Source organism: Simochromis diagramma, unplaced genomic scaffold, assembly GCF_900408965.1.
Source record: "Simochromis diagramma unplaced genomic scaffold, fSimDia1.1 OVJJ01000176.1, whole genome shotgun sequence".
Taxonomy (NCBI): domain Eukaryota; kingdom Metazoa; phylum Chordata; class Actinopteri; order Cichliformes; family Cichlidae; genus Simochromis; species Simochromis diagramma.
This window is the reverse complement of record NW_024386892.1, coordinates 8,252,851-8,277,431: the sequence shown is the minus strand read 5'-3', so window position 1 is coordinate 8,277,431 and position 24,581 is coordinate 8,252,851. Positions and strand designations below refer to the sequence as shown.

Sequence of the window (24,581 nt, the reverse complement as noted above, 5' to 3'; positions counted from 1 at the left end):
AACAGAGGTTCAGCAAACGCGTTACAGAATAAACATGATGGGACTTAAAAGTTGGCTTTTTATGGATTCCAGCTTATTTTGGAGTCAGAGCACATGAAATGACAGACAGAGCTGCAAAGGAAGCCACAAAAATGTGTTAGTTGACCTGGCTATTAACTTCTGTCAGACAAAGATAAAGAGTATCATAAGGCGAAAAATGAAGAAAAGTTTTGGGCAGACTGGTTTGAACACGACTTTATTCATGGCAGGTGAACATAATACAGGTAAACGTGACTACTGTGGAGAAGAGGAAACAGAACATGTGGGTGATCGTGGCTCAAGAGTAGGCAGTTTGTCTTGTAATTGGAAGGTTGCCGGTTCGAGCCCCGGCTCCGACAGTCTCGGTCGTTGTGTCCTTGGGCGAGACACTTCACCTGTTGCCTACTGGTGGTGGTCAGAGGGCCCGGTGGCGCCAGTGTCCGGCAGCCTCACCTCTGTCAGTGCGCCCCAGGGTGGCTGTGGCTACATGTAGCTGCCATCACCAGTGTGTGGATGAATGGCCAATACAGGGGAGGTAGAGAGAAGGCAACTGATCCAAAACTTCAGAAACCTACAAATGAAACTGGATCTTATTGAGTTACTGCAAAAGGACCCAAGAAGTGAAAGTTATCAGGCTTTAAAACAGGGTAAATTGTTTTGGAGGATTTGTGAGCGACGTTGCAGTACACACTCCACACCAGTTGGTGGCGGTAATGCACCATTTTATTGTTTGCCAATCGCCAATAAAACTTAGGGGAAGAAGGACAGCTACGCGTTACCAGACGAGTGTTCGGGTTCAGAGCAGCATGACTGCTGAAGCTGTGGTCACCGTCCGCCTGGTGAGGTCCTTCGAACACAGGAACTTCAAGCCGGTTGTGTTTCACGGCGTCCGCTTGGAGCAGACCGTACAGGACTTCATGCAGCTCGTCAAAGACGGTGAGAGCCGTGCGTGTGTACCCCGTTGTCAGCATCTGTTCACCGAAACAAACCTTTAAAAACACTGCGCAGGCAGAAATCCCAGGATTCACTGCAGCTGGACGGGAGAGCTTCAAAACTTAGAGTTCTTTGGTTTTAACTGGATATGAAACACTTCATATATAAAGGTTATTTTACAACAATGAGCCCTGCTCTCTGTGTAGGTGGATATAAGAAACAAGTCCTTAATGTTTTAAACACATGTTTGGCGCCCTCTTGCGGCAGTACAGAGCGTGACAGGCGGCACAGACCCCAACATCACAGCTAACAGGCACATTTTCCTGTTTCAGGGCCGAAAAACGAAGAATCGCCTACTGCGTAGTAGACTGAGTGAAAGTGGGCAGTTTATCATTATTAACCTAAGAGTGGTTGCTACAGTCAGAGGCAGCACAGAAGCAACGCCCTTAGACTGGTTTTAGTTTGTGTTCTTATTTTGCTGAGTTCTCGGTACTCTGTGGTTAACTAACATAAACTAATGTGAGTCTGTTGACTGCAACAAACAAAACCAGTGATGTCATGTTTAGAATAGAACAGAGTAGAGTAGAATAGAATGCCTTTTATTGTCACTATACACATGTACAGTGAGATTCAGAGCTGCAGTGCAAACGTGTGGGAAAAGAAAAATATAAAATATACAGATATAGGGCAAAAATAAATGGTGTTATGTATTTACAGTGTGGGTTATTACGCATAAATTAAATATTGCACAGTCGTGATCGTAGTTTGCAGTCTGTGTGTGGGGGGAGTCCTTGGATTTGGGGTGAAACTGTCTTCAGTGCATGTGTGAGTTCAGGCTCTTGGAAAGAAACTGTTCTTGAGTCTGTGGGTCTTTGGTCTAGAACATAAAGGTGGTCCTTGATGTGCTGAAGCATTAGTATCTCGAAGCATTTCATGAGTACGGCGTGAGGGCCACAGGGCGGTCATGGTTCAGGCTGGTGATGGGAGACTTCTTTGGCACTGGGATGATTGTGGCTGATTTTAGACAGGATGGGGTGGCTGCCTGATCCAGTGAGAGACTGAAGAGGAGGGTGAGCTGGTGGGTACATGCTCTCAGCATCTTGCCAGGTACTCTGTCTGGACCAACAGCCTTCCTGGGGTTCACTGCTAGGAATATCCTCAGTTAGGGTGAGTGGAGCAGTGCAGGAACCAGGTGAGGATGAGGATGGGAGCAGGGCTGGAGCAGATGAGTGCTGCTGTTGAGATGTTTCTAAGTGGGCAAAGAAGTGATTTATCTCGTCTGCCAGCGGCACACTCAGGCTTTCTGTTTTCACAGCCTCTGTAGTTTATGATGTCTCGTATGCCCTCCCACACCTCCTGTGTGTTGGTGCTGGACAGGTGGGACTCTGTGCTCCTTTGTGGTCTGTTTTGGCTTTTTTAGTTCCCCTTTTCAGATCGGCTTGAGCAGCCGTGTATAGAGCTCTGTCACCTGACCTGAAGATGGCGTCACAGACTTTGAGAAGTGAGCGGACCTGGCTGGTTTTTGGTTTGGGAAAACCTGAATGCTTTTGTCCACAGTCACATTTCTGATACAGAACTTGATGTAGTCCAGTACTGATCCTGTGACTGTTTCTAGCTCCTGGTGTTCAAATCTGTCCCAGTCTGTCTGTGTGAAGCAGGCCTGTAGTTTGGAGAGAGCATTTTCAGGCCAGGTTGTAACGGTCTTTGTGGTGGACCTGGCACTGCGTCTGAGGCGGGTGAAGGCTGGGGAGAGCAGGAGGGAGAGGCGGTCGGTCTCGTGGTGTTCGCTGTGTCGAATCGAGCGTAGAATACGTTTAGATCCTCACACAGAGGCCGTGGTCTGCGCTTTCCCCTCTAAAGTCTGTGATTGTGTTTAGTCCCTGCCACTCTGAGGGTTGTCAAACTGTTGCTCCACCCTGTGTGTGTCCCACATAGACACAAAAACAGCTGTGAGAAACCCCAGTGGGACAGATGGGGAGTCTTTATTAGACGAGTCTTTTAGGATTCTCGACCTTGTGTGTTTTCACACATGAATAAGAAGATAAAATCTTGATTGAATCCAACATTTTCTTTCAGATATTGCAACAAGGCCAGGATTTCCACCTCCTTTCAGGAAATATGGTTATGGTATGTATGCATTACTTTATTTGTCTTCATAATTTTTACAGCTGTCATTAGAGCAATGTTCTCATCCTACCCACATGTCATGTTTAGATTGTTGTTGTTACATAGAACTCACATAGTTACCTGGAGTTATAGCTAAACATCAGTAGTGATGTGTTTACATGAGGAAAAACAGGTTGTGTCTTTTCACCCTGATACAAAATGATTTAAATAAACACACGAACACCAGAACAGAAATGTAATCACTCTTTCTTTCCGCACCCAAACAAGGACGGAAGTGTTGGTGAAATATCTCACTCTGTTATCAGAGATCCATGAAGTGACCCATCGTTCTTTTTCTAACTTTGCTCTGTTTCACTACGGGAGATATGGCCCACTACCGGATTGTGCCCAAAGCACTACTCCAGGATCTCAGGTTGGACCTGAGGCGCTAGATTCCAGGACTGACTGACCCAGGGATGACTGTGCAACATCCAGCCTATAAAACCGCACGAACTGGACTGATACACCTCTGAGCAAAGCCCAGGATGTTGCCATCCCGAGTTAGGAGAGGCTGGTCGGTGGTGTTAGAATAAGGGGGCGGAGCCCTGAGCACGGCTCAAACGTGGTGTCATTGGAGCTTCCGTAGTTGGTTATACCAAGGCGATTCCCATAGTGAAACATGGGGCAAAGTTAGATCACGAACTCCTCTTCTAGGTGTCTCACACCACCTCAGCTGGCTGTTTTCAGTGTAGAGGAGTAGCGGCTCTATTCTGACCCTCTCCCCAGTGACTGAGCTACTCACCAAATTTCTAAGACACCAGCCACCCTTTGGGGGAAGGTTATTTCCACACAGCCCGTGACCATAGGTGGGTGTAGCCACAGCAGGCGCTGCACCAATCCGTTACTCTAGTGATTCACTTTTCTCTTACTTGCAAGCAAGACAGTCCGATACTTAAATTTGCTCCAAATCCAGCGTGGGTCCTTCCGACTGAGAACCATGCCCTCAGACTCGTTTCCCACTCAGCTGCTAGCCTACTGGCTGCACCTGGATTTTCTGTCCATAAATAATATGACAGATGGCAGCCTGGTGGAGTCCAGAACTTCATGGGAGAGAGTTCGACTTGGAGTGTGAACACTGGTGATGTGCAGATCGATATTGAAATATCGATTCTTCCGATACCAATAATTTATGTTCTAGAATCGATTCTCATATTAAAATATCGATATTTTAGTACTTTGGGGTAAATTTGTAGTTTATCATTAACAGGAACACAGAGGAAAGAAACTATAACATTCAGATTGTCTACATTCAAAGGAACTACTTCCTCTTCCGCCTTTCATAGTCATGTGCGAAACACGGCTGTATAAATGTGTTGCAGTCGCTGGCGTGCGCACTCACAACACTGGCTGAGTGTAAACAGAGTCGTGTGGACGTATTTTACCTCCACAAACGGCCACGACACGGTTTGCGATACATGTGGCAAGAAAGTGAGATGTTGTGGCAACAGCACTGACCTCGTCAAACACCTCAGAGTAAATCATAGCACAGAATATGACGAGCGTATGTTGAGGTGAACTGCAGAGGAGGACAGGGACAGGTGCTGCTAGGGCGAGACAGACGTCTCTGACGGAGTCCTTCAGTGCTGCAGGCAGGCAACGTGTTCAAATAGCACAACTTCAGTTTTTTATTTCCATATGATAATTCTGCATCATTAAGCAATAAGAACAAGTAGTCTGATGTCCTGTAATCATTATGAAGCAATATTATTATATTATTATTACAGTTACATAATACAATGAAAAATTAAGTTTTTGTACAGGGTATCGTATCAGTATCGTCGATACTGCCCTGAATTCTACTTGGTATCAGATCAGAAAGGAAATCAGTGGAGTTGCACATCACTAGTGAACACAGCTCTCACAAGAGTTGTGAAGGACAGGAAACATGACTAAAGCTAATTTATTGCATTATAAAATTGTGTTGTGCAATCCTTTTTGCTCTCTAACGACTTTTCCCTTGTTAATAAAGTGCTTATCTGATCGATTAAGACAATAAAACGAATATATACAAAAGGTAAAGATTGCCCAGTGTAAAAGCTGCACACACCGAGTGCTTCTTGTTCCTGCTGGATCTCAGGGCTGAACGGGACCTTTTTTTTTTCTTTTTTTCCCCAGCCTGTCCTGTTTGGCTCTTTTGCCATCAGAATTATTGTCTAAAGGCAAAGAAAGATGCCCAACGGATTTACTTTACTAAATGGACCGCCCCAGCCTATTGGTCTATTTGATTCACCTTTTATTGTTTATTTTATTTTATTTTATTTTCACTTGCTACACACAGGACAGACTTGACTGGGGAAAGAAAAACAGCGGGGAAGAGGGACGATGATGAAGGGCAAAAACCAAACAGACAAAAAATACATGCTGAACCGGACTTTTAAAGAAATGTACATAGAGTGAGGCGATGCTCTTAAGGGCCCGCTAACAAAGCTCTTAAAGTCAGAATCAAATTGTATTTGTATAAATAAATGTAATCACCTTATGAACATTTGGATATAAAAGAAAATGCACATGGGATCATTATATACAGTTGTGGTCAGAGGTTTATACTAGGACTGTTCGATACAACGACATATATCGGATGACGATATAAAAACGTCTATGTTTCATTTCACGCTGTCGTTTGTTTCGTGGTGTCGCAAAATAAACCGTTTACAGCAATATTTTTTTTCATCGTTTTGATGGTCACTGCAAGTCGAGTGACAGCACTGTTGTGTATCGACCTTGTGTGGATTAGAGACAATGTAAAAATAAATTCACACTTTTGCACCCAGTTCTTGTTTGTTGGTCATTAAAGATGTCTGCTGTACAGTCATTCCACAGTGGGGGAAGAAAAACCATTAACAACTGAAATGAACCTTCATGATATCTGTAAAGTTTTGACCAAAGGTCTATGTAAACTTTGTGGGTGTGAAATTTGTGCTCTGAATCTGACTCCATCCTTTTCCCCTTACAGACACGATGAAGATTATCCATCAGGCTCATGGAGCAAAGGTACCTGTGTGAAGGCTGTAGAGTGTCCGCTTGTAGGACACACGAGTGTTGTGGTCTGCCCTTAAGGAGTACTTTAAAAAATGACATTTTCAAAGGGGCCTGACTATTTTGTCTTCCACTTTAATATAACTTCCCTCTTTTGTAATGGCATGATCCCTGTGAGAGAAAATAAAGGAAATCAAAATCTGTTCACTTACCTTGAATCAGCTGGTATTTCAACAACTAAATCATTTAATTCCCTTTAATCCACTTTCAGAATTTGGGATTGATCTCAGAATCAACTCAGTAATTTTAGCCGTACATTCCAGAAATATTATTTCAGTTATTATATAATCTTATTTCAGAAATAGTTTGCATTTCAAACTTGCGATTTTTATCTTTTTTCCTTTGTTTTCAGACAAACGAGTTAGTGATGAGTTTAGATGATGATGAAACTCTGGTTCTACATGAAGGCCAAACCCTCAGAGCTGCTGGTGTTGGTAAGATTTGCATTGCTGAGTGTTTGCTGTAGAGCAGTGTTGGTTATAATTTGGTCCAAAGTAACACATTACTGTATTCACTTTACATTTTTTTCATGAATGTGGTAATGTAACAACTTACTGTTTTCAATTCATGCGTTATGCTGCTGACACATCAACGCTTTACAAGCCTGTCCAAAGCAAACATGCTAACATGAAGCTAGCAAAGAACACAGTGACACGAAAGCTAAACTTGTGTTGTCCTCAGCACAGCAGCCAGAGCCTGATTATAACAGGCAACAAAATCAGTAACAATGTCTGTCTGAGAGACGGAGAGATTATTTTCAATCATAAATCTAATTTGTCAAAATGAGCCTGATTCGCATCAGCACAGCCACCATCACCAGCCGACCAATGTAACTTTGAGTAACATCCCAGCTAACAGTCAGCTGTGAGCTGTGTTGACCCCAGTGACGTTAGAATTGTACAAGCTGTTTTTGCCCTGTTCTTATTTCCCATTTTCCTAGAAAATACAAAGAAATAAGGGGCGACTCAAAACATCTCTTTTTACATGTGTGCCTGTGATTATATTCACTGTTGCCTTTTGCTCGAGTTGATTGTTTCTAAACCCAAACCTTTCAGTCTATTTGCACAATGCCCCAAAATTCACCCTGTTCAAATAGAATTTCAAATAGAAGTAGTGATACAATAATAACATGTGGTTTGAATATCATGTAGCGAGAAAGGCCCGTGATGCGCAGTACATTCAGTGATTTCATCGTTGTTCAGTTTACTGTTTCCAGAGCAGTCTAAACATAGTTCTTCATAACAACCAAAACTGAGTGGATTTTAGTTTCCTTTGTAAATGAATAAAACATGTCAGACTGAAATATCTGATTGGAGGCCATCTGATTTTTGGGGTTTGCTCAGTTGTCTGTGTATCATTGTAACGTCTTTACCTTATAATAAACAAAGCACGCAGAGGAAACTGTTGTTGTGATTTCAATAAATAAATATAAAGATATAAATAGAATTGAATGGCAAAAGCTGTCCTTCAGTGAGGTTCTTCCATCTCTATAGGAACTGGACAGTGACTCTCAGGTTTCTGCTTACCTATCTTCATCATTTTGACTGCGATGCATTGTTTAGACTTGTTTTTTAATCTGTCAGTAGATTTATGCTTTAATCCAGTTTGGGTATGTTACACTCAGCAGGCAAATCTTTAAACATTTTGTTGTTCTTCTCTCGAACATACACGACCAGCTGTGGGACGGGCAGTTTATGAATGTAGTAACAGTTCAGTCAAGACACATCTCAGATCCCACCTCAACTGTCCATTAAAAAAATAAATGAATAAAATAAATAAATAAAATAACTGTCTTCTGACTTATATGAAGGAGAGCTGTGATTGACTGTAATCCATTTCAAACTTCATAAAAATGGAAGACTTTCTGAACATACCTGTTTAAAAATCTGAGGTGTGTTTTAACTTTGACATGTTTGTCCTCTTTAGCTCATGAGACAGAAGTGGCCTTCTTCAGGAAAGCAGACTACAGTCTCTATAAAGCAAACCCCCAAACTGCCTGGTGACTGCGTCAGAGGACAGTTCATATACACAGGTCTGCCTGGAACAAGTTTTGTCATGTTGCTACTGGACTGTTTTCATTTGTGGGATTTTTTTTTCTCCTTTAAAGTCAAAGCTTATTATCCAGCAGACTAACAGGCCTTTTTATTTAATATAATTTTTTTATTTTTTATTTTATGTGAATATGACTTTTATGAACATCTTTCTGTTGTTGGTGATGTTGTAGATATGCTGAAAGTTTTAAAGGTTTTAAGGAACAATGTTACATCTCCAGCATTCGCTCTGCTCCCTGTGATCATGAGTAAAATGTTTGTGTTCTCAGTGTAATTCAGAGATGTGTTTTCAGAAGTGTTTATATTTTTTCATACTTTGTTGCCAATGTAATTGTGAGTGGATACTTTTGCTAATAAAATGTTGTGCGGTTCAAGAACACGATGTAGACCTCTTTGAAACACAGATGGAGAGAAAGATGCTTTGACTGTTCTCAGGGGAACATTCGTTTCAATAAATGTGAAAAAGAAGAAGTTACATGAAACTTTAGGATTCTCTTGAAGCTCGTCATCCGTATAAACTGAGTGAACCTCGTAGAGCTTTGGAGTTTGTTTCACATTTTAAAGGACTCGTACAGTATGACTGTCTGTACCAGAGACCCTGTACCCTTCTATGACTCTGAAAACGACACAAAGGTCTACACCCACAGACACACTTTCACTGAGAAGCTCCTCCCATTTTTGTTGTTGGGGGGGAAAAAAACGTTTGAAGCAACAATGGATGGAATAAAGCCTGTCAGACTCAGAATTCTCTATAATGTTCTTGGGAAGTTCCTTAATTGTTCTAATACAAGGGTCTCAAACTCGTGGCCTGGGGCCCACATGCAGCCCACGTCACCCCTACTTGCAGCCCGTGTATTGATGTGATGGAATGTAATGCAATTTGGCCCTTGAAGTGACTTTTTGTTAGGGAGGATTTGTTTGTTGAGTGCAAAGTTAAAACAAATTCTTCAAATGACCGAATATGTTAGTTCAGTGACAGGCAAACACTCATGTGGACACTTATGTCTGCAGTTTTATTTTGTTAAATACGAGCAAAATGATAGAAGTGCTGCCGCATGTGTGGACAGGCAGAGAGGACCAATGTGTTTATTTGCTTCAATGAAAGGCTTCGGTTAGTAAAGAGTGAGGGGGGAAACTGCCTTCACGTTTGCAGTGTTGTCTTTTTATACAATATTTTTAATTTTAAAAAAACAAAAACACCACGTTTCCAGAAACATTTGTGGTTGTTTTCTTGTTTGTTTAGTGTTCAAGTAGCACAAAAAAACTGCGGCCCTCCAATGAGATGACAGTGCCAGCAATGGCCACAGCTCATTTAAGTCTGAGACTCTGTTCTAACGTTTGCCTTCACATAATGATTATCTGAGGTTTATTACACTCTTAACTCATCACGTTATAGTCAAAGCAGAGTTAATGTATTTTATTTGAAGTAGGAGTCCCAAAAACTGAAAATGTGCTAAATAAAACCAAAAACATGCCTCTGATTGGTGGCACTTTGTAAAACCCCCTGCCCCTCATACACACACACACACACACACACGTGCACATCCCCACCTAAAACCATTTACAAGTATAGATACAGACACACATGGCAGTGACACAGTGTTGTGAGAGTGTATGACTCTGTGTTTCTATGTCAATTAAGCAGTCTGACTAAGTGAGTTCAAATTAAACTCGCAGGGCAGAAACTTTGAGCGTGGAAAAGTCATTTTTTTTAGCTTGTCAACCTCAACAGCAGGCGATGTCATGCAGTGGACGGGGTGATTCATGAAAAATCAAATTCTTCAAAACTTAAACTGTCATTGTTTGAAAACCATACAAGATATAAAACAATATAAAAAACAATCTAGTAATATTTTAATAATCCAAGGTCTTGGGAAAAAGTTTTAATTTTTTCTCTAGCACAAAACATGCTAAAATATTTGAAATATTCAAATTTAAACTTGTTGAATGAACTTGCATAAGATCACCAAAATGTCGAGCGTGAGTGTAAAATGCAACAGTACCAAAAACTGAAAAAAGACGTGCTGAAATAAATGACACAGATCTGAAGTCAGCTCAGTGTGACTCTATAAACTCTAAGCAGGATGTTTCTGATTGTGAGTGTTTGTAAACACCCCTCTGACACAAACACACACACAGGTGCATGTTCATATTTATAACAATGTTTACAAACATGGACACAGACAAACACACACGTTCTCTCACAGGTGGGTTGCGCGTGTGTGTATCCAGTACACAAGTGATGACGTGATGAATCCTGCTTCCGGGTCCAAACGACTCTGCATTTAATAAGGCTGTTGTGTTTTTAACATGTTTTAGTGCTTTGTATCTTGTTCTATTTAATCTCAACAAGCCCCTAAAAACAGTCAGTGATCACTGTCTGCCTCTCAAGGTTTTTATTACCCTAATCATTTTAAAGTTCAGTTTTCAAAACCTTAGATGTAACTACAGCCCAGCCCATGCAGCAGTACATTAATAACTAACCGCGTATTGTGGATGGATTATCTCTGTTGTTCTCCCAACTGGAGTTTGGTCCGTTTACAGCATCCTGCCATGCGATTGCATTTGTCCCTAACCATCGGGAACCCTCATGTTAACTTTTATCGAGTAGTAAAAAATTAGCGTTCATCCTCCAGCTTCACTGTGTTTATGTTATGCTAATGTAGCTGTGTAGCTAGCCACCACGTAGCACATCGTTACATATCAGCTAGCCCGACTTCAGTAATCCTACAAACGTCACTGCTTTTTAGTTTTCTGTCTTAATTTATGTCAGAAGTGATAGCAGAGCTGTACGTCTTAATTTGTTTCAGAAATCCCTCAGTCAGGACATGCTATATTGTATTTAGATGGAAGCTAGCGAGCTAACTCCCTGCTAACTTCTAACTCTGTTAAATGTCATAAATCCTGTTTTCATGGTTGCCTGGATGTTAAACTTAATTGTTACACCTGGTAGAGCAGCAACGCTGATCATTTTATTACAGATGAAAGAATTTAGACCGTTTTTCAACTCTCAGTGATGTTGCAGTGTTCGCTTGACTTATGGACCTGCAGCAGAGTTTGGGACCGGACACGGCTAATGACATCAGACTTAAAGACTGGATTTAAACCAATCAGTCTGAACCTGCTGAATTTGAAACCACCACTCAGGAGAAGCCTGTGTCTGCTTCCTTGGGCCATTTTTATGATGACCACACATTGCTTGTGTCGCGGGTGCTATGTGCATCGGTCAGACGTGCATCTCTTGTTTTTTGGTATGTTGCGCCGCGGACATTGCAGCTGGGTTGAAGACACGAGTGTACAAACATGCTGGTGGATACACTGTATTACCAAACGTATCCACTCACCCATCCAATCACTTCCATGGCCACAGTGGGTGGTCTCAAGAGCTTCCGGTGTGGTACTGTTATAGGAGGCAATGCTTCACAAATGTCCTGTCGTCATAAATGCACTGATGAACGATCAAATGTTCCCATAAACGCAGTACTAAACCTTCATTCAAAAAGTGAAATTGGGTGGTTATTATGTTTACAAGAGTCTAACTTGGAATTTGAACAAAATAATTATATGTTTCTGTGGTGAACATAATTAAATCATATACAATCTGCATGAAATTCAACAACTTAACACTTGTTAAATTTATTCTTGTTGAGATGATGTGATACAATCCAGAAAGAGTGGTTAGTTGTCTGGACTCGTCATGTCACACGATCATGCGAGATTTCAAACCTCATTAAAGGTTAGCACTCTTGCCTTACACCAAGAAGTTTCTGAGTTCAAATCCACTAACTGTCCACACAGAAAAGCCTGTGTGGAGTTTGCATGATGTGTGTGTGTAAGTTTTCTCTGGGTACTCTGGCTGCCTCCCACAGTCCAAAGACTGAGGACTAAATTGTTAGTGGGGTTTGGTTTATTGGTGATTCTAAATTACCTGTGTGTATGAATAGTTGTCTGTCTCTATGTGTTAGACTGGCGACCTGTCCAGGGTGTACCCTGCCTCTATGACAGCTGGGATAGGCTCCAGACGCCCCTGCAACCCTGATAAGGATAATCAGAAGAGGATGGATGGAGTGACAGCTATGTGAAAGTTGTTATAAGTCCATTAAAGTTTTATGTTAACCAGACTCTGGACTTGATGTTGAACAATCCAAAGAATAACTCTAATCACACCATGAACTTAAAATAATCATGAAACAGATTTCAACTTTGATAAATTGCTTTCTATTAGCATTAAGTTCTTTTGTTGGAAAATTGTCATTTGCAGGAATCAACTCAATGAAATTAAGTTGGACTCAACTCCAGTAAACAAGTTGATTCATCATTCACTATTGGTATAAAAGGGGAAACTGATTCACAAGAGGCAAATATGATAAACAAACCATGCAAAAATATCAAAAGAAAATCAGCATCGAAAGCCAGTGAAGTAGCACTGCAAGCTAACTCTAGCCCACCTGAAACTCCAAGGCTACCCTGGACTGACGTAACACCGAGTGACCTTCTGAAAGACCTGAGGTCCAACCTCAAAGGGGACAACGACCAACTCGGAAAGATTATGGATTCCATACGTTTATTACACTTTATATTAAAAGCAAACACGTTAAAGCAAAAAAAAAAAAATGTTGGAGAGAATGTGGTCACATTAAGGCCAATCACCTACACTTCTTTTGGTCAAGTGATAAACTGGTCAGATGTTGCCGAGCTGATAGATGGACTTTGTCAGTGTGAACTTCCCAGGGATCCACAGGTCTTACACCTTGGTCTGATCCCAGAAGGTATGATTAAAAAAGAGAACATCTACATGTTTAAAATAATGACTGTGGCTGTGAAGAAAGTTATCACAAGAACTGGCTGAAAAGGAGTCGCTGAAAGTGAAATAATGGAGGAGATAAACTGAAGTTTCTATGACGAATCAAACTGGATGCCTTCGAACGGAACTGGTGGAAATGGACACTATATAAAGGGCTTAATGCCACTTCAGTGGTTGAGAACTGTTACCCTTCTTTTATGTTGACTCAAAATAAAGAGTAAAAATAAATAAATAAAATAAAGCAATTTAATCATGTGGATCATTATTGAATTAATGATTCATTATTTCTTTATGTTTATTTAAATAGTTATTTTTAGTGTTGTGGAAAAGCTTCTTAAAAGAGCTGAAGCCGTTATAGCTGCAAAATGTGAGCCAACATATTACAAGGCAGATGAGCAAATACTTTTGGTAATGTAGAGTAGTTCCTCTTCATGCTCCTTATCACTGTCTGTCCTCAGCTCCCTGAGGCACAGTTCATCTCAGGGCTTCATCTTCCTGATGTATTCATGCATGCCTCTGACACGCACTAATCCTCACCCTCTCTCTGTCTGTTGCTCATATGTCTTAGGGTGCTAGACCTTGGGCGGAGAAGTCCATGTATTTTATAGAATTTTCAAGTCGCATCTATGTCCTTTTGTGACCAGCTTATTGTTCCAGCTGGGTATCTGGCAGGCCATATATATTTACAGCTTATTTGTACTGTTGAGGTGGCATCTCAATGCCTGTCTTACCATCTAGGGGTGTTGGACATCATGTACTGGCAAGCGGGGATAAATGCATGTCTCGTGTTTCGGGTCTCCAGTCACCATAATGGACCTTGTTTTTATGTAGCCTTGCAATAGTTCTTGAAGTTAGCAATATAATCTAGATATAGCAGCACACAAGACTGAGATGTGATCTTGAAGACAATAAGAGGTTTAAAAATAAAACTCACCCAGATAAAATGAACTTGTTCTGTACAGTTCACGGTTACCATTAGCAGGACAATAACTGGCGTTTTATCCAATATTACAGAATTAGAGAATAATTCTGTAACAGTAACTGGGTAACAGTAACTGTTCAGGCAAATCCTCACATAGTTTACTGTTAAAGTGCATATATATTGATGCATCCACATACACAGTTGTATATGGTATTGTATATTGTAAATCAATGCATTAATAGTTTTTCCAGAAAGCACTGCTAGTGTTGTGCCAAATAGTGATCGTCTGCCAAAAACCGATTGATTGCTCGTATTTGAAATGCTACAAATAACTTGTTAGTCTGCAATATTTGAACCATAAGTGTAATGTATGCCTCGTGTATGATATCAAGCCATCTGAGCCACAAACAACATTCCTGTTACAAGGTAGAAGTCGCAATTAGCTGTTGGCAGTGTCCCTTATTTAAGCAGTTAAAAAAAAGTCTCGTTGACATTAAAACTTAATTTTTTAAGCGAGATCAGGCCATGAGGGCAGCAGAAATGATAACACATAAAATAATAGTTTAGTAAACATATTTTAAGTGGCCAAAAGGACCGGACTGGCTATACACTGGATATATAACTCCTTTGTAAATCCTGCTGAGTGCAGTCTATTTACCAATATGAGTAAAGACATCATACAAACATTGGAAATCATGTGTTGTTGGACGATCACTTTTTGGCATAAGCCTCCGGGTATCACGTGACAGCGTGACTCCTGAACCCCGCTGACACGACTGCTCTGGTTGTAAGTACATGATTGGTTCCAATTGCGGTCACGTCATCCAGTGAACGGCCGAGGTACGTTATTGGTTTAGCCAATAGGAAGGAGGGCGTGAAGGAGGAAATGGTTTGACAGTCAAGTCCCCGGCTTATGTTTGTCTACTAACCGAGCATGGCTGAGCTCCAGGTCTGTATAAAAGAATAAAATTACTGGTTTTTATTCCGCCGCCTTCTGTTAAGGAAGACCGTTAGCTGATGTAGCGGTTTAGCTGCAGGCCGTGTGTCCTGAAGTGAAAGCATCCCAGACAGCTGTGCGGAGTCTTTGTTCAACGACTTGTTAGCAGCTACAGAGCAGCTCATGCAGCCCGAGGGCGCAGAAAAAGTCGGTGTGTAACAATGGCTGCGGGGCAGCTATTGTCCCGATGCAGCTTTTCTTCATGTCTGTAGTGTTTGTGCAGGAAGCAGACTGATCTGGAGTACGACTTCAGAAAAATCACCCCACTGGGCATTTATAACGTCTTCTTCAGTCTGCCCTTCAGCCCACTTAGCCAAGAATGAGGTAGCTCTAATGTCGCAACCATGTGAGCAAACTGGGCAAAGGCAAATGTGATGTAAGCTCGAGTAAAACGGTTCTTTATTGCACCGATCACTTGCGAGTTCTAAAACAGTGTTTCACTGTCTGGTTGGACTAGACTGATTCTCTATCCTGATTTTACTTTTATGCAGAGGAAGTGAAGCATTTCCTAAATGTCATTTATAAACATCCCAGTTTTCTTTTGAACACCATAACAAATTATTTCAGAAAAAAAATGACCAGGTCAGCCCACAAAAACGGACCTTTTTATTAACCCATAGCACTGAACGTTAGTGTTCACTGATGTGCTTTGTAATACTCAAATCAAGTTAACTTGGACATAAAGCACATCATGTGTAAAGGCTAATTTACACCATGGAGCACCACGTGCTCTCGAAACTGTGTAACCATAACTCAGGGAAAACAGCGGGACTAAGGGGGTCACTTTTGTATTTCTCCAAGCTGTAACAATCAGTTTTATCTACAGAATTTAAGGATATCAGAATACTTTATTGATCGTTAGGGGGAATTATATACAGTCGACTTCCACTCTCTCTCTTAAGCAGTAAGCGGTTCTTTGTGGTTTGGCTGGCTGCACTGACACAGGAAAATCCACCTGTTAGCCGTGATATTTGGTTTTGTAAAGCTTTATAAATGAAAACTGTGCCGAGGAGGAAGGCTCTGGGGTAAATTAGCCTTCATGCATGAAGTGTTTCCACTTTAAAACAGAGTTTTATCTTCTATTTACTCGCAGTATTAAAAACTTCACCTTCAGTCCAGACTGAAGTATGCCATGGGTAATCTGGAGTAAGATTGCACGTACTGGAAACACATCCTTTGAGATTAAGCTAGAGCCCTTTTGGTCATAGAGATGTTTTATGAAAGAAGGGCGGTGTACAACCCCAAAGAACCCCATTCCCACAGTGAAACACTTTGATGGCAGTCTTATGCTGTGGGGATGGACCTGGTAGAATCTCTTCCAGGCAGAAGGAATCATTAAGAAAGAAGGACGTGACAATTTGAAAGGAAACCTCAAGCAGTCAGCAGCAAACTGGGCCCGGACAGTCGCTTTGTCTCTCAGCACAAGAGGGCTAATAATTTTGACCCTGGTACATTTAGTTTTTTCTTTCTGTGTGCAAATTAAAATGGTATAAGCATCCAGTGTAAAACAGGGATGTGTGGAAAAGCTGTGTTAAGAAGTCCTTCCTCTTCCAGCTGGGAAGAAAAAAAATCTACCTTTTGCACGTAGCACTGTCCCAACGTTGTCGTCCTGTCTTCTACAGACTAAGTTTGATGAAGCAGCAGCAGAGGTCAAGCAGCTGAAGGCGAAGCCGACTGATGAGGAGATGTTGCAGATCTACTCGCTGTTCAAGCAGGCCACCGTGGGTGATGTGAACACATGTGAGAGATTTCATACTGCGCTCAGCACTGTTACTGCTGTCACACAAACTGTTGATAAGAGTCTGACACTGGCTACGCTGAACATGCACCCTATAAGAACCACTGGCACATGCATGACGTACACCTGTACTACAGACTCTCTGAGGAGCTAGATCTGCTCCTGTGTATCGTGGTTTCACTTTCAGATTTCCACATAAATGTAAATATTCTAGATAATTATCAGTAGTGTTTCTTATGTTTTTGTGTTGCAATGTAATGCAGCCCTTTGCTCTGTACTGAAGACTCTGGGCCTTAATGAATGTGTCCTATATTTATTTGAAATGCATTACACGGGATTCCACTAAATTGTTTAATTTGCTTTGTTTGTCTTTGAAGCTCGTCCAGGGATGTTTGATTTCACTGGGAAAGCTAAATGGGATGCCTGGGAGAAGCAGAAGGGTGAGTAAGAATGGAGGTGGTGGCTGGGGAGAGGGGGGTCTGGGTCAGGTCCCTGTGACCTGGCCCTGGATAAATGGAAGGAAATGGATGTGTTTAAATGATGTTTAAAGTGAACGCTTACTTGAAATATATCCAGCTGTAATTCTAAAAAAACATGACCTAATATAAATAAACCTAAAATAAATGTTAAGTTTATTTATATTATTAATTAAAAATGAATTACAAATTTGTTAATTTTTTGTTTTCTTGTTGTCATTTATTATTTTACTAATAAGTACAATTTCAGTACATTTTATTGCATAAAGGCTGAATAAGTTGATGTTACCTTAAACATAAAGGATGATTTCCTCAGAGTTAGGAGTGCAGCTCATTTGATTAAAAAAAGTTGGGCTGGTGCGTTCCTCATCCTTTGTAGTAAATTGGATTATTGCATATTGTACTCGGCTGCATGCAGCCCCCTTTCAGGGCTGCATGAGTTGTTGTAGTGTTGAGTTTGTCAAGCAGGGCTTTGAGTCCTCATGTCAACAAACTATGAAAAAGAGTCTCTGAAAGCAAAAGCAGGACTAGCTTGTTCATTAAGTCGGTCTGTCTGTCTTTTTTTCCCTCCATAACACATTTTTAATTTGTCTGTCAGGTAAGAGCAATGAGAACGCCATGAACGAGTACATCAGCCTGGTGGAGGAGCTAAAGCAGAAATATGGAATATAATGCTGTGTGATGACAACCAACTGGCTGGGAAATCTGCTCCGTGGACTGTGACTGGCACCAGTCTCCATCCCTGCACCGTTAAAACGCCTTAAAACTCAACAAGTGTGTCCATAAACAGCTCACATGAACACCTGGTGGATGGCTTCTAGTCCTAGAAACTGACCCAAGTAGCTGCTGATGGACACATTTAAACTGTGTATATATCAGGTTTCAGTATTCATGTGTTTCTGCAGAAAGTCCTGTCATTTCAATAAACAGTAATCTGAAAGTGTGATTTTAGATCTTCAGCTTTTTTTTTTAAGTATTTGTTCAGTTCAATTTAATTTTATTTATATGGCACCAAATCACAACAACAGTTGCCTCATGGCACTTTATGTTGCAAAGAAAAGAGAGAAAACCCCGTCATGAGCTTTGGCTACAGTGGGAAGGAAAAACTCCATAACAGGAAAAAACCTCCAGCAGAACCAGGCTTGAGTGGAGGAAGACGAGGAAGGCAAGGCGTGGAAGAGAGCCAGAGAGAAGGCTCTGCCTCCCATTCTACATTGAAATACCCAAACCATAAGTCTAAGAGTCAGCTCACCAGTCTAAGAGTGAGCTGCTCTAATAGGGTGATAAAGTATTATAAAGTTATGGGGCCTGATTATTATTATCATTATTATTATGTAATGGGAAGGATTTAAATTTTGATCCTGGATTTAACAGGGAGCCAATGAAGAGAAGCCAAATATCAGAGATAAAGGAGATTTTTAGGACGTCCTGATAATTACAAATTACAGGCTATTAGTAACCCAAGGTAATGCCACCCAGAGCAGGAATCTAATTGGATACCATACTGGGCCGAGTACAATAACCTCAGTTTTAGCTGAAAGTAGAAGCAGAAAATTAGAGGCCATAAAGACTTGGATGTGGTTTAGCATTAGTTCTAATTAGTTACAGCACTTTCAGAAAGACATTTACCGTGATGAATGCTGTGTAATCCAAATTTAACAATTTAATAACAATTTGTGCCTTACATTTTATTACTGACTGTGGAATGTAAACCACTGTTGTCTCCTGTTGCTAAGTGGCTATTTTTGCGTATCCAGAGACTTCCCCATTGGTTGTTTTTTATATCTATAAAACTCTACTTGGATTGTTTCCTGCTTATCTGTGTGTTTTGGTATGAAAACAATTTCAGTCTCATTGACACGTTTACCTGGATAAATAAAGGATAACAATTGTCTACACAGAAATGCAGAATGACAGGATGTAGTGGATTTTGTGAAAAAAAAACTTAATGGCTGTGGTGAAGAAGAACTCAATTTAATTCAATTCAATTTTATTTATATAGCGCCAAATCACAACAAAAGATGCCTCAAGACGCTTCATAGAACTAAGAAGAGGAACAAGGTAATAGTCTCTGATGACGTCATAGAACAGTTTGAGTGTAAGAGACAAGTTTTGGACCCTGTGACACTTTTGTCTTTATGGTCAAACTTGGATCACATGGATCTACTTTCTGAGTAAGCAATGAAACAGGTGTGAATCTGTAGGATCCCTGGACACAGGCAGAAGTGGTCAGTTGTTCACAATGGCTGTGATCTCAACCAACAATGTTATGTGCACCTCATGTGTGAGTTTGGAAGATCCCATATTAGGGTGTATGTACTTCACTGGTTCTCCAATCACCATAAACCTTCTGTATGCATTTTTAAATCTGGATTATCTAAAGGCTCAATGAGCTCGATGTCTACAGGTCTGACACAGAGACACTTGAAGAGGACTGCCCACTGCATGGGTCCTCTTGTGCTATGGGCAGATATTGACTCGGGCTCAAAGACATCAAGACACACAACTAACGATGTGTCAGTTGGGAACAAAACAGTTTGTAGAGCATCTCTGGTTCCTGCCTGGACCTAGAGATGCTTTTCTTTACTTTTTTTTCTCCGACGCAGAACACAATGCCCTGTTAAAAAAAACCCAAAAAAAACCATGCAAACTTGCACAACAAAATCATCATCGAGGCCACGAAGGGTAAACCACGTTATAGCGTGGTTTACCCTTCTATACTAGTCTATACTAGAGTTCAAAATACTCTAGTAAAAGTTGAAGCACTGGCTTTGAAATATACTCAAAGTAAGAAAGTAAGAAACAGCTCCATGATGAACATTTCTACCACCTATTTCTATGCCAAACTAACTGAACCTTGTGCTATATTAATGTAATAATAAAATAATATTGAATGCAAACCTTATTTTCACTCTAAATATTGTTTGTAATTAAAGCTACTCAGCTTGAATCACTTAAGCAGAACATCAGGAAAATAAAAATAGCTCTATTTTCTGTTGCCTACATTGTAGAGAGTGACGTTGCCTCTAAACAGGAAAATGAGTAGGGAAGGGTTAGAGTGGGATTCAGCTGGTGGGGAAACCCTCAAACCTGCAGGACTCGATGTGACTTGACTCTGACCATGAAACAGTCACACACTGCTCTTTACTGTAAATCCATCACAGTGCAGCAAACTGACCTGTTTATCCTGCACTAACCTGCAGAGGATTTTCATGCAACCTTTAAATAACACAGTTAGTCTTGCTGAGATTGTTTTGCACTGTGTTTCGCAATATAAAAAAACACAATGTTTCATGTACAGGCCCAATATTTGATTTAAGGACTAACATGTAAGCTTCACATTTCCACTGAGCAGCCCTTACCTTTAAATCTAAGTTCTCTTCTTCCTGTCCCATCTTTCTTATCGTCTTCCATCTCTGAGTGAAGTTAGTTCTTTCTTTAAAATACAGCAGCTGGACCTTTAGCTAGCAACACATTGTGGGACAGGCTGCGCACAAACAGTTTGTGTGTTTGCTGATGTTTGTTACGCTGATGGAGACTGACTAAGGCACACAGTTTTGCCTCTTTCATGCATCATCCCCTGGTGATTAACACATGAACATGTTACTGTTTAGGATCAAATCACTCTGAGGTTTGAATGCTGAAATAATAACTCCCCTCAGATGCATTAAACAAATGTAACGAGCCTGTTTTGAAAATCCAAGGAGTAGAAAGTACAGATATTTGTGTAAAAATGTAGGGAGTAATTATAAAAATTTATCAGAAAAAAACTACTCAAGTGCAGATACCTGAAAATTCTACTTAAATACAGTAATGAAGTATTTGTACTTCATTACTTCCCACCTTTGGCAGTGACTCCATGGTAACTGACAAGTGTTACACACACTGATTATTATTAATTTTAGCAAACTTTGATGGATGTAACCGGATGTCATTACGTGATATGGCAGCCTCGCTTCTGTCAGTCTGCCCCAGGGCAGCTGTGGCTACAACTGTAGCTGCCTCCAGCAGTGTGTGAATGTGAGAGTGAATGAATAGTGGTATTGTAAAGCGCTTTGGGTGCCTTGAAAAGCGCTATATAAATCCAATCCAATCCATTATTATTATTATTATTATTACTGAAAATGTAAATTGTAATTTCATTCAGTCTTGCCTGCTCTCGCCCCTTGCACAATCCTTACTGTATGGCTAACTTCATAAGACTCAAAACAGAATTGCAAATAACCAAAGTATTCTCCTAGTGGGCAAAAACAATTAGAGACATGAATAGATTGGTGGTGTACCAGGGGCTTCTGTTTAGGACTACGCTTTCTCCTCACGGTAACCCACCCAGTCTGTTTTCCTGGCTGCTTGGGACAATCTCTTGGGGGGGAAGCTAATGGTGGCTAAACTATGTTTGTCCAAACTGACTACAGGGGCCTGATTAGCTACAGTATTTTCCAATTCTCCAATTCAGTGAGCAGAACTGTAAAAATGGTACATTTATTACATTATTACAAAAGGAGGCCGAAGTGTAGCTAAAAATCTGCCAAACTGAGCAGGAAAATGAGGCCATCTTGCTAGCAAGTTGACTATGAGCTAAGCTAAGGTAGCAAATCCCTAAAGAAGTGTTTGTTCAGTGAACAAATACTGTGAATATAATCAGTAGGTGATTCAGAAGAGAGTCCATCCATCCATCTTCTTCTGCTTATCCAGGGCCGGGTCGCGGGGGCAGCAGCCTAAGCAGAAAAGCCCACACCTCCCTCTCCCCAGCCACCTCCTTCTGCTTGTCCGGGGGAACACCAAGGCGTTCCCAGGCCAGCCGAGAGATATAATCTCGCCAGCGCGTCCTAGATCTGCCCCGGGGCCTCCTCCCAGTGGGACATGCCCGGAACACTTTACCCAGGAGGCGCCCAGGAGGCATCCTTGTCAGATACCCGAACCATCTCAGCTGGCTCCTTTCGATGTGGAGGAGCAGCGGCTCTACTCCCTCCCGGATGACTGAACTTCTCACCCTATCTCTAAGGGAGAGGCCAGCCACTTTTCAGAGGAAGCTCATTGCTGCTGCTTGTATCCACAATCTCGTATCCAAGAGGAGAGCCGTTATAGATAAAGCACATGAAGTTTACTTTATGAAATAAGTCTTTATTTCATAGTGAAATGGTTATAAGTCCCTAAGTTTTAATCAAATGGGCTGCATAGCTGCAAGGCTAGCTGTCTAAGCAGAGATACCCAAACCTTACTCTCCCAGTGAGTTCCCAAGCCAGCCAAGAGTTGTAATCTCATATCAAGTTGTAATGTCGTGGGTAGGGATGGGTACCGGTGTCCGGTGCCATGATGGCACCGGTTCTGACATTAACGGTAGTAACCAGACCGAAAAGCAGCGCACATTTCGGTGCTTTATTTCGGTGCTTTTTTTCCTGAGCTGTGATACACTTTAGATTCTAGCCAATCATTTTACGTTTCCGAGGATAGTAGGCGGGTCCAGGTACGTACGTTCTTTTAGAGCAGAGCTACAGATTAAAAATGCTCAAGGCGAAGCGGTCAAAAGTCTGGCTGTACTTCACAGCAAAAGATGCAAACTCAGCAGCCTGCAACAAGTGCTTTAAGCTGATACTGTGATACTGTCAAAGGAGGTAACACCTCAAATCCGATAAAACACCTGGCGACGCATAGCGTTTTTTTTAAAAGCCGAGAAATGCGCCGTATTTGATAGCTTGCTGCGAGACCTCACACCGAGCGCATCTACTGCGGTTGTGGTGCCTGTTATCGGACCCGGAGTTTGCAACATCCCCCAAAAACACGAAGAGGAGAGTCCTGGCCCCTAGCCCTGCCAGTGTAGCAGAAATGATGAGGATGATGATGGCAGCAGCAGCCGTTCTTCTCTGCGTGAGTAGCTTAATGTTGTTAGTGTGTAATTTACGTTGAGTAGGCTCACCATGTTATTACATTAATGCAGTAAGGTGAACTAGCAAACATCATCATAGCTACATGTGGCTGTCTTCTTGTTTGATGGCAGATACTCCCTTCACCCTGGCCAAAAAGGCTAAAATGACCAAAGAAAAAGAGGGAAACAGTTAAACATGAGAAGTTTTTGGACAAAGTTTGTGTTTTTTCCATTGTTTAAGCACTGCTTCCAGCCAAGAGTGATACCATACAGTGGGGCAAAAAAGTATTTAGTCAGCCACCGATTGTGCAAGTTCCCCCACTTAAAATGATGACAGAGGTCAGTAATTTGCACCAGAGGTACACTTCAACTGTGAGAGACAGAATGTGAAAAAAAAAATCCATGAATTCACATGGTAGGATTTGTAAAGAATTTATTCGTAAATCAGGGTGGAAAATAAGTATTTGGTCACCTCAAACAAGGAAAATCTCTGGCTCTCACAGACCTGTAACGTCTTCTGTAAGAAGCTTTTCTGTCCCCCACTCGTTACCTGTATGAATGGCACCTGTTTGAACTCATCATCTGTATAAAAGACACCTGTCCACAGCCTCAAGCAGTCAGACTCCAAACTCCGCCATGGCCAAGACCAAAGAGCTTTCGAAGGACACCAGGAAAAGTATTGTAGACCTGCACCAGACTGGGAAGAGTGAATCTACAATAGGCAAGCAGCTTGGTGTGAAAAAATCAACTGTGGGAGCAATCATCAGAAAATGGAAGACGTACAAGACCACTGATAATCTCCCTCGATCTGGGGCTCCACGCAAGATCTCATCCCGTGGGGTCAAAATGATCATGAGAACGGTGAGCAAAGATCCCAGAACCACACGGGGGGACCTGGTGAATGACCTGCAGAGAGCTGGGACCAAAGTAACAAAGGTCACCATCAGTAACACACTACAACGGCAGGGAATCAAATCCCGCAGTGCCAGACGTGTTCCGCTGCTGAGCCAGTGCATGTCCAGGCCCGTCTGAAGTTTGCCAGAGAGCACATGGATGATACAGCAGAGGATTGGGAGAATGTCATGTGGTCAGATGAAACCAAAGTAGAACTTTTTGGTATAAACTCAACTCGTCGTGTTTGGAGGAAGAAGAATACTGAGTTGCATCCCAAGAACACCATACCTACTGTGAAGCATGGGGGTGGAAACATCATGCTATGGGGCTGTTTTTCTGCCAAGGGGACAGGACGACTGATCCGTGTTAAGGACAGAATGAATGGGGCCATGTATCGCGAGATTTTGAGCCAAAACCTCCTTCCATCAGTGAGAACTTTGAAGATGAAACGAGGCTGGGTCTTCCAACATGACAATGATCCAAAACACACCGCCCGGGCAACAAAGGAGTGGCTCCGTAAGAAGCATTTGAAAGTCCTGGAGTGGCCTAGCCAGTCTCCAGACCTCAACCCCATAGAAAATCTGTGGCGGGAGTTGAAAGTCCGTGTTGCTCGGTGACAGCCCCAAAACATCACTGCTCTCGAGAAGATCTGCATGGAGGAATGGGCCAAAATACCAGCT

The 24,581-nt window shown here is 41.6% G+C and overlaps 2 protein-coding genes across 2 annotated transcripts; both read left to right on the top strand.

Moving 5' to 3' along the window:
• The first annotated feature begins 767 nt into the window (after positions 1-767).
• cunh2orf76 (chromosome unknown C2orf76 homolog) lies at positions 768-8,949 on the top strand. The gene is made up of 5 exons (XM_040034176.1): positions 768-954; positions 3,028-3,078; positions 6,071-6,108; positions 6,506-6,587; positions 8,080-8,949. The coding sequence occupies exons 1-5, from the start codon at positions 825-827 to the stop codon at positions 8,154-8,156; spliced, it is 378 nt and encodes a 125-aa protein (XP_039890110.1). The 5' UTR covers positions 768-824; the 3' UTR covers positions 8,157-8,949.
• Positions 8,950-14,745: 5,796 nt separating this feature from the next.
• Positions 14,746-18,087, top strand: LOC120734997 (acyl-CoA-binding protein-like). The gene is made up of 4 exons (XM_040034175.1): positions 14,746-14,879; positions 16,550-16,667; positions 17,043-17,105; positions 17,740-18,087. The coding sequence occupies exons 1-4, from the start codon at positions 14,865-14,867 to the stop codon at positions 17,811-17,813; spliced, it is 270 nt and encodes an 89-aa protein (XP_039890109.1). The 5' UTR covers positions 14,746-14,864; the 3' UTR covers positions 17,814-18,087.
• The last annotated feature ends 6,494 nt before the right edge of the window (positions 18,088-24,581 follow it).

Bases quoted from the DNA above. Each gene is read 5' to 3' on its own strand.
- LOC120734997 (XM_040034175.1), top strand. The intron at 16,668-17,042 runs GTGAGAGATTTC...TTGTCTTTGAAG, and splicing joins CGTGGGTGATGTGAACACAT to CTCGTCCAGGGATGTTTGAT. The intron at 17,106-17,739 runs GTGAGTAAGAAT...TTTGTCTGTCAG, and splicing joins TGCCTGGGAGAAGCAGAAGG to GTAAGAGCAATGAGAACGCC.
- cunh2orf76 (XM_040034176.1), top strand. From the start codon at position 825: ATGACTGCTGAAGCTGTGGTCACCGTCCGCCTGGTGAGGTCCTTCGAA. The intron at 6,109-6,505 runs GTACCTGTGTGA...CTTTGTTTTCAG, and splicing joins ATCAGGCTCATGGAGCAAAG to ACAAACGAGTTAGTGATGAG. The intron at 6,588-8,079 runs GTAAGATTTGCA...TGTCCTCTTTAG, and splicing joins CCTCAGAGCTGCTGGTGTTG to CTCATGAGACAGAAGTGGCC.